This window comes from Gadus chalcogrammus, chromosome 8 (genome assembly GCF_026213295.1).
Source record: "Gadus chalcogrammus isolate NIFS_2021 chromosome 8, NIFS_Gcha_1.0, whole genome shotgun sequence".
NCBI classification, from domain to species: Eukaryota; Metazoa; Chordata; class Actinopteri; order Gadiformes; family Gadidae; genus Gadus; species Gadus chalcogrammus.
In genome coordinates this window covers 855,561-865,859 of record NC_079419.1, presented here as the reverse complement: position 1 = coordinate 865,859, position 10,299 = coordinate 855,561, and the positions used below count along the sequence as shown (strand labels likewise).

At 47.2% G+C, this 10,299-nt stretch overlaps 1 protein-coding gene across 1 annotated transcript in view; it reads left to right on the top strand.

Moving 5' to 3' along the window:
- The window catches only part of xkr4 (XK related 4), a 4,579-nt gene extending 623 nt beyond the window's left edge, over nucleotides 1-3,956 (top strand). The window contains 4 exon segments of the mRNA XM_056596128.1: nucleotides 2,340-2,638; nucleotides 2,640-2,681; nucleotides 2,683-2,696; nucleotides 3,353-3,956. Coding sequence (XP_056452103.1) covers nucleotides 2,340-2,638; nucleotides 2,640-2,681; nucleotides 2,683-2,696; nucleotides 3,353-3,956 — 959 coding nt within the window.
- The last annotated feature ends 6,343 nt before the right edge of the window (nucleotides 3,957-10,299 follow it).

Genomic DNA, 10,299 nt, shown 5'->3' with positions numbered 1-10,299 from the left:
AGAGAGAGAGAGAGAGAGAGAGAGAGAGAGAGAGAGAGAGAGAGAGAGAGAGAGAGAGAATGAGTGGGAGAGAGGGAGATCAAGAGAGGGAGAGAGAGAGAAAGAGCGAGAGGGAGAAGCTGAGGCGTCTAAGCGGAGAAGCAGGGGAGGAGACGAGGGGAGGAGAGGGAGCAGGAGACGAGGGGAGGAGAAGGGAGCAGGAGACGAGGGGAGGAGAAGGGAGCAGGAGACGAGGGGAGGAGAGGGAGCAGGAGACGAGGGGAGGAGAGGGAGCAGGAGAGGGAGCAGCAGCTCTCTGAGTGACAGTGTGTCCGTGGGGAGTGTCTGCGCTGCCACTGAGCACTGCAGTCTTTGGCGGTCGCTGAGGCCCCCGCTTGTGTTCAGGGCCGTCCGGGTGCTGCAGGTGCTGTGATGTAACGGGCCATTCAGGTCCACCTCACACCGTGGAGTCGCGCTGAAAGGTGTGCCGGGGCTACAGCGTACGGGTAGTGAGGTCTCTCTGCTGGATGGCAGGAGGGACAACGATAAAGACCAAAGCCAATCGTGTGTACGTAGTGTGTCAGCTGGAGGGCATTTGGATTTCTGGCTGGACTTGCCCCCCCCCCCAAATATGCCCTGAAATAATCTGCTGGTATAGAATTAAGCGGTATTACGATGAAAGTTTCATGATAAACGCATAACACAGAATGTTAATGGTTTGGAATACGCCGTTTTCTTTTCCGAGAGCTTCTGCCGCAGCAAACTGTATTGAGGTAACAAATAAAATGAGTCTTAAACAAAAAAAAACTAGAAAATATATAAAATAATAGGAGACAATACAAACCCAACCATGCTGCCTTTGCAGAAGTGAGTGTTGGATGTGTAATGACTCATTGTTAGCGTTCTGTGGGTAATGAATCATCTCAGAGTACACAGTGACAGCTATATGCACGCTTTCTGTCTGAGAGATAAGTCCTACGATGGCTCCTTTGAGCCGGGCCTCCATCTGCCGTCACATTGAGACGTATTCTGAATAAAATGTGCGTCTGTGTGTGTCTCTGCATGCATCTGTGCCTGTGTGTGTGTGTGTGTATGTGTGTGCGTGTGTGTGTGTGCGTGAGTGTGTGCAAGGCATAACATTTAATCAGGAATGCCTGCCAATACAGTATCATGATATATAATATATCAACAGTAATACAACAATTAAGCTATAAAGTTCACGCAGATCCTTCATAAATGATTACAATTCAGTATAAAGTGTTTAATGAGGCTAATCTAAACAGTGGTATGTAAATTAGGCGGAGATTGTGTTTCGTTAACCGTTGAATTAAAAACCTGCAAGTCTTTCTCCAAGGCAGAATCTCTCGTTACAAGGCTAGGCCTGAGATTAGAATTGGAAATGTCTCCACTCTCCTCCCTGTATTGATTGATTTGGTTCCACTTAAAAATAGCTGCACTGCTTGTCAAAGAGTGCAAATATTCCACAGGAAGACAGTTAAAAAGGAGTTCAACTTCCTTCGCCTTCTAACAATCTATTTGTGTATTTGTATGTGTGTGTTTGAGTGTGTGTGTGTGTATGAATGTGTGTTACCGATGTGCATGTGTGTCTGTGTGTGTGTGTGAGTTTATGTGTGTGTCTGTGTGAGTGTGTTTGTGTGTGTGTATGTGTGCTTATTTGTGGCTGTCTGAGAGTATTTGTTTGTCTTTGTATGTGGTGTGTGTGTGTGCATGTGTGTGTATTTGTGTGTGTGTGTGTGTTTGTGTGGTGTGTGTGTGTGTGTGTCTCTCTGTATTTGTGTGTGTGTGTGTCTTTATTTGTATGTGTGTGTGTGTGTGTGTGTCTTTATTTGTATGTGTGTGTGTGTGTCTTTATTTGTATGTGTGGTGTGTGTGTGTGTGTGTATGGTGTGTGTGTGTGTGTGTGTCTTTATTTGTATGTGTGTGTGTCGTTATTTGTATGGTGTGTGTGTGTGTGTGTGTGTGTGTGTGTGTGTGTGTGTGTGTGTGTCTTTATTTGTATGGTGTGTGTGTGTGTGTGTGTGTGTGTGTGTGTGTGTGTGTGTGTGTGTGTGTGTGTGTGTGTGTGTGTGTGCGTGTCTTATTTGTATGGTGTGTGTGTGTGTGTGTGTGTGTGTGCGTGTCTTTATTTGTATGGTGTGTGTGTGTGTGTGCGTGTCTTTATTTGTATGGTGTGTGTGTGTTTGTGTGTGTGTGTGTGTGTGTGTGTGTGTGTGTGTGTGTGTGTGTGTGTGTGTGTGTTTGAGTGTTCGTGTGTGTGTGTGTGTGTGTGTGTGTGTGTGTGTGTGTGTGTGTGTGTGTGTGTGTGTGTGTGTGTGTGTGTGTGTGCGTGTCTCCTCCAGGCATCACCGCGGCCGCCTCCCTGGTGTCCCTAGCCTGGGCTCTGGCCTCGTACCAGAAGGCGCTCCGGGCCTCTCGGGACGACAAGAAGCCCGTCAGCTACCTGGCCGTGGTCATCCAGTTCTGCTGGCACTTCTTCACCATCGCGGCGCGCGTCATCACCTTCGCGCTCTTCGCGTCCGTGTTCCAGCTGTACTTCGGCATCTTCATCGTGCTGCACTGGTGCGTCATGACCTTCTGGATCGTCCACTGCGAGACCGACTTCTGCATCAGCAAGTGGGAGGAGATTGTGTTCGACATGCGATGACAGGCTCATCTACCTCTTCTACTGGTTCAACGTCAAGGGAAGGGCGCACCAGGTGAGCGGCTCCGATTCGTCTTCTGCTGCGTTTCTGGTTCTGTTCTTTCTTCTTCTTCTTCTTCTTCTTCTTCTTCTCTCTCTTCTTCTGGTGGTTATTGGTTTGGTTTTCTTTCTTTATCTTCTTCTTCTGCTTATATTCTTTTCTATCTGGGTCTGTTGTTGTCATTGTGTTGTTGTTGTATTGTTCTTCTTCTATTCTTCTTCTATCTTCTCTTTTTCTCTTCTTCTGTCTTCTTCTTCTTCTTCTTTCTTCTTATTCTTCTCTCTTCTCTTCTTTTTCTCTCCTCCTCCTCCTCCCTCCCTCCCCCTCCTCTCCTACTCCTTCTTTCTTCTTCTTCTTCTTCTTCTTCTTCTTCTTCTTCTTCTTCTTCTTCTTCTTCTTCTTCTTCTTCTTCTTCTTCTTCTTCTTCTTCTTCTTCTTCTTATATAAAAGAAAAACTTTGTTTAGGATGTAATGTTCTATGTTGAAAAGCGCCAGTGTTCAGCTGTGAGTACATTGAAGTCCCTTCTTTCCTTTAAAGAAATCGACTTCAATACGTACGTGTTGTTAATCCTCAGAGTATTTGAAGTGTATATTAGCACACCTGGTGGTAACATAAGGTGCCTTTATGATAATAAGACGCGTTGAGAATGTCCTCCCGCCTGTGCCTACAGATACCGCCTGTTCACGTACTACCTGGTGATCCTGGTGGAGAACGCCACGCTCAGCACCCTGTGGTACCTCTACCGCGCGCCGCACGCCACCGACGCCTTTGCCGTGCCCGCGCTCTGCGTCATCTTCAGCTCCTTCCTCACCGGCGTGGTCTTCATGCTCATGTACTACGCCTTCTTCCACCCCAACGGCCCGCGCTTCGGCCGCTCCCCCAGCGGCCAGGCGCTCAGCCTGGACCCCTCCGCCGCGCAGTTCTCCGCGCTGCCACCGGAGGGCGCCACCAACTCGCTGCGCTCCAACCGGGAGCGAAGCGCCACCCTGGAGCGCGACCTGGCCAAGCACTCGGAGCGCGACGGCTGCATGCCCGTGTTCCAGGTGCGGCCCACCGCCGCCTCCACGCCCTCGTCGCGGGCGCCGCGGCTCGACGAGACGGTGGTCCGCATCGACCTCTGCCGCAACCGCTACCCGGCCTGGGAGAGGCACGTCCTGGACCGCAGCATCCGCAAGGCCATCCTGGCCATCGACTGCTCGCCGGCGCCGCCCCGCCTGCAGTACAAGGACGACGGCACCGTGCAGGAGCGGCTGGAGTACGAGACCACCCTGTAGCCCCGCCCCGCCAGACCCCCAGCGGACCAATCAGAACCCATTATTCACGGCGGCGGCGAAAGGGAAATTAATTCCGGGGGTAGGCGGGGGGGCAAAAGGGAAAGGGGGGGGGGGGGGGGGGGTTGGGGATGGGGTGAGGGGCGGGGCGGGGGGGGGGGGGGGGGGGGGGGGGATGTAGAAGCGGCATTGTCGCGGAGGCTTCGGCCTCGTACCGGACACACAGCTGCAGCCCTGCTCTGCGTCCAATCAGGGACGGTTGGTCATGGAGCCGCCCTCGACTCTGCTTCGCCGTCTCCGTTCGTCCTGCTGCTCTCCGTTCGTCCTGCTGCTCTCCGTTCGTCCCGCTGCTCTCCGTTCGTCCTCTTGCTCTCCGTTCGTCCTCTTGCTCTCCGTTCGTCCTCTTGCTCTCCGTTCGTCCTGCCGCTCTCCGTTCGTCCTGCTGCTCTCCGTTCGTCCTGCTGCTCTCCGTTCGTCTGCTGCTCTCCGTTCGTCTGCTGCTCTCCGTTCGTCCTGCTGCTCTCCGTTCGTCCTGCTGCTCTCCGTTCGTCCTACTGTCTCGTGTTCGTCTGCTGCTCTCCGTTCGTCCTCTTGCTCTCCGTTCGTCCTCTTGCTCTCCGTTCGTCCTGCCGCTCTCCATTCGTCCTGCTGCTCTCCGTTCGTCCTGCTGCTCTCCGTTCGTCCTGCCGCTCTCCATTCGTCCTACTGTCTCGTGTTCGTCTGCTGCTCTCCGTTCGTCCTGCTGTCTCATGTTCGTCTGCTGCTCTTCCTCCCTGGATCCGTCGGCGCTCTGCCTCGCGGTTCTCAAGGGGCCCCCAGGCTCGGTGCGACAGCAGGGGCCCGTGGCTCCCAGGGGGCCCTGGTCACTGCTCTCCGGTGCTGCTCGTCAGGAGCCACCGTACAGCTACAGGACGGTACCCCGGGGTCTACCCGGTCACGCCCTGTTCTGTTCTGGTCGAGGGTGTTGGAGGAGGAGGAGGAGGCCTGGAGTAGCTGTGGGCGGGGGAGACGGGCGCCCCTGGACACGGACCCATCCGGACGGGAAACCCCTCCGGACTCCCGTGAGGGCTGAGGAGCTGCTAAAGGTGGACTGCTGAAGGGGGGGGGGGGGGGTCAGCAGCGGGACATGGCAGTAAACGGAGGTTATGTCGGGAGCTGGAGTGGTTTGCGTATTTTCCCACTGGCGAGAGGCGGCGTCAGGAGGAAGAGGTGAAGACTCAGACGGATTCCCGTCATAATAAAGGGATCTACCGTCTCTCCGTGGTCATCAGCAGTGTTCTTCTTTGCCAAACGTACAGAAGGGCTCTCTTCTGCCAGAGGAGCTCGGTGGTTGTCACCCTTGGTTGTAAACTAAAGAAGGCTTGGTGGAGACACCTCAGGTGCAACACTTCCCGTCCAGAATCAAAAGAGTCACCAACGTGGACTGAGGATGGTGGGAGTGTAAATGGGTGTCTCCTTGTTTACCGGAGGGGGGGGGGGGGGGGGGGGATAAACCCAAAGACTGAGAACATATAGTGGGGGTGGAGGAACATATTCAGCCAGAAAACGATCCGACAGCTCGACCCAAGTCTGAACAATTGAGCCTCACAAAAAAAATAAAACCCAGACTGGAAGTACAGTACATGTCTTGAGGTACAGGACATGTCGGGGACTCGAAGAGAGGAGGACAGCGAAGGGGAAACAGCAGATAAGAACTGACAGCCATCAGGGGGGACGATAACCAGGGAATGGACCGGAGGCAGAGAGGAGATGAGGAGACCACCGTCGGAGAGGAGAGAGATGGGCACAAAGTGCAGACCAAGCAGGTCTCTCTTCAGAGATACGAAATAAGATACAAAACCGACAAGATACACATCAGGATGTACAATACTCCATTATGATATAACACAACATGCAGCATTTTATATTACATGACATAGAGGCAGTGTACTGCACCCGTTCTACTTGGTGAGGGTAAACAAACGACATACTAACCGTACAAGTGTGCATTTCTCCACAATCGTGTGTCAGTGTGTGTGTGTGTGTGTATGTATGTGTGTTCTTGTGTGTGTGTATGTGTGTCTGTCTATCTTGGTTAGAATGTAGACACTCTTTGCTGTATTTTGATTACTGAGGGGAAACATTTACTGTTGTGTTTCTGTTTCCCTATCAACACGGGCTCTTATTCAGAACATGTTGACATTGGGCCTGCATCAACATTACTAACGTGTTACAATTTGTGAACAACACCAGTAACTGGCTGCAATGACTGCATGAGAAATTGTACAAAGTGAAGTGCTAAGATTTTTTGTTTGTCATTTTACAAACACACACACACACACACACACACACACACACACACACACACACACACACACACACACACACACACACACACACACACACACACACACACAAATGTAACAGTCCCTATGATGTACCAAACACAATACGAGCCTGGTATGCAGGTTGAGACAAACGGTTAGGACTAAGGAGAGCCAATGAGATCCCTACACGACCGCACTTAGTCAAAAAAAGATGACATCGCTTTCTGGTGGAAGCAAAAGTAAGCACAGCATGTCCACAAGAAGCCCGGATCTACCGTATATCTGACCGCCAATTGTGCGCCATGTTTACTACATAGGACTCCAGTTGTCTCTCTCCCAAACAAAAAATCAAAGAAACCTTTTTATTTTATTTTTTTACAGTTGTCAGCATAAGCAAATATTATCCTGCAAGGTGTGTTTTGTTTTTTGTTTTTTCATATTACATAAACCACGATGTGGCTTTTGTTTCTATGTGTTGAAAGCAAAATAGCACAAGTGGACTCAAGATAGCGGTCATAAAATCGTAATCCGTTCCACTTGCCTGACCTAGACGTGCGAAACGAAACCGTGCTTCTCCTTGTTTTAGTAGGAGCTACAATGCTAGCCTAACGAGTTGGCTTAAGCTAGTTAGGCTAATTAGCCTTCTAAATGTGTATGCATGAAGTTGATACGGAGAATGAGAGGTGATAGATGTGATCGGAATACTAGTTTTCTGTATTCATATGTGCCTGTCAGCCACACAGTGAGGGAAATGACGTGCACGTAGTAATTGTATCGACCTACAGAAGGCCTTAGTACATTTCTCTACAATCCTACTGTCACGGCAACACATGTGAATACATTCATTCAGTTATCAGTTACAAGAGACGTTGGCCATTCTCATCATTCATCAGGTACATGCCTGGTAACACTTTATATAAGGGTTCAATAATTAACCATGAATCAACATTAGTTGATGCAGTTATGTGCATTAACTAACCGTAAATGAACAGTTTGCTGATGTGTCTAGTAATCATTGACTAATGGTATTCATGTTAACTAGGGTAATTATGTATGCATTATTTAATGCATACAACCGCTGCTTCTCCCCTTATCTCATACCTATCACTGAGAACGAAAAGGGAAAGAAATGGGAAAACATCCTTGAAAAACACAAAGCAATACTGAGATTGTCAACTAACTAACTACCTGAGTACACTTTGACTACAAGCACTGAACCACAATACAAAAACCCATCCCCTGTGCTAATGCTATATAGTCAAGCTAATGACTGCATTAGATAATGTTAATGTATGGTTAATTAATGGACCCTAATTGCCAAGTGTTACCAGTGACCTTGGTAATGCTAGGTAATCTTAGTCGCTACGTGTGTGTAATTATATTATTGAATACGTATGACATATATTCCACTGGCTCGTACAAAGGGTCCCCTCCCGTCTCCAAATAAGGCTTTTTTCCTCCAGTGTCTTATTGTTTTAATCTTTATATAACTTGTCTTACTCTCAGCACAACCTGTTATTAATTTATTTTTATATTTTTCTTTTTTTACATATTTATTTGCCTTGTGACGGTGTGTGTGTGTGTGTGTGTGTGTGTGTGTGTGTGTGTGTGTGTGTGTGTGTGTGTGTGTGTGTGTGCTCGTGCACATGCGCGCGCGCACGCGTGTGTTATCCGTCTACAGTTTGCCTCGCGCAACATTATGTAACGTTCAAGGCTGACGCCATTTGTGTTTGAGATGAAGGTTTAAAAGATTCAGGTCCCGGAGTCATTTTGTATCACAAACGTGGCATGAAAAGTTCCATTTTTGCCTTCATTTTTGTTTTACAATTTCAGTTAAGCGTAGTCATTTAATGTAAATAGTATTTGTATTTAGTCGCTGCTTCACATTCTTTCACCTATGGCTTTTCACGCAGGGCGTTGTTATAGGTTCAAAGCATGGTGACACAGAGGTCCTTTGTTCTCTCTTGGACATTAGGACAAGGAGGAGGTCTCCATGCGCCAAACATGACGGATTACACAGTCAGCGGAGATGACTGCTAGAGGCTAAGTACTGTAACACTTAAGAGTAGCACAACAACAGCAACAGCACTTGCTGTGTTTGGAAGCACCAGAGCAATGGCTGCACTGAGCCTCGGGAGCCTTTGAGACTCTCAAAGGAACTCACTTTATTTTTTCATGTATTTCATTTTCTGTGACCCGACCTCTAGAACGGCTTGTTTGAGCGTGAGATTGAAGATGATTGGTTACTTTGTAAAAGTCCAGTTTGAATTGGGCAAAATTAAGATCAACACCCTCAATACAGGCCAAAACCATCTTAACGTTAATCACAACAAAGCCTTTTTGAATGAAGGGTGATAAAATGTAGATAAATTGTCTTGGACTAATCTTAATAAACCGGTCTTTAAGTCAGTAATGTTATTTGTAATCCTTAATGAGCACATGTTCTTTAGATCACTTAAGAGTTTTTGCTGTGGTCAGTTTAAATCTATCAGCTGAGTTGGCCTAACTGTTAAAAAATATATATGTGTTCCCTAACTGATCTGAACTTCAGATAAAAAGTTGTAATGTAGTGCTTTTTGCAGAAGGTTATCTACGTATGTTGGTTAAAAATTGTGCTTTTCCACTAAAATCCTACTAGCTTTGCTTACTGTTTCAACATGGCTTTTACCTTTAGATTGCATCAAATTCAACTCAAAAAAATGTTTCCTTCCATGTACACTCTCTCATCGACACCAATTAAGCTAATCATATTGTATTTCATCAGTTACAATTTTTTTGAATCCTAAAGTGTTCAGGTCCCGTCCTTCCAGGGAGAACTGTATACGATACAGGCGCAAATAACCTGCAAGCAATCTTGCCTTTGCAAATAGGGTTCTACTGTATCGCAGAGGTCTTTATCACAGAAGTGTGACACCAGGGGTGTGTCTCATCACGTTAATTATGGCACAGCCCCATACCAATAATTAACTTAACGAGCTACACATGTGTTCCCTACTCTTAACACCTCTGCAATGAAGGCATACAGACATGATTTTGTATACGATTATTAGTAACTTGAGATTCAGGGAAATACAAAACATGAACATATTCTTCTGTGATCCGTGTTAATCTGAAAATGGGGAATAAAAGGTTTCACCAAACTATAAGATATGAGCACACTAGGATGCAATTTTGTTACCTTATCTGCATTGCATAATTGTTGCCATTCTCGGGTGAAATTGTGTAACTACCAAGTCATTGCAATGGCAGGAGACGTGTGTGCACTTATTTATATTCTAAGCTTTGGAAAATGACGTCATTCTGTCCATTAATTAATTGTACGCAATATCTCAAATGATTAACTGTGTGTTATAAAGGCAGTCTTATTGAATCAAGGTTTCAGGGTTCCTTTAAACTATACGCAGCAACCAACACACGATAGACTCTGACTTTTTGGACGGTCGCACAGGTTAACAGTAGCACTCACACAATAACTAAAATGACTTGGTGATTAAGCAATACAGAGGTGGGGTGTCTCTCCCCCAACTGTTTCTTTTATATTTTAAGGAGATTTTCATTCAAAATAGGGAACGAAAAACGTAAAGGTAACATACGACTTCAATTGGCTGAACTCTGTCTCACAAAATGTCCTGCATTCCCTCGGTTACTGTGTACAGGTCCCATTTGGGTTTCATTTGGATCATTATTTGTTTAAGCAATTTTTGCGTCATCGACACTGTAAAGATTTCTTCACCATATGCAGACATAATAACGGTTGTGGTGTACATGGAAGCTACCTCATCTCTAGTTAACATGCAGGATCAATTCTGCCAAGCCAGCGGCAGATCGGATTGGTTTTTACGTGCATATTTTCATTTCTTTGCAGTGGTTGCTATGCAAGGCAACACTTGCAGAGGACCGGTTGCCTCCAGAAGCAATGGTGTGTGGAGTAGTGCACAGGTGGTAGTTAACAGGTGGTAGTTCACAGGTGGAGCCCTGTTGGTCCATGTTATTATTTTTTTCTTATGTGCAAAACATAGATCCTTGATAATACATGATCA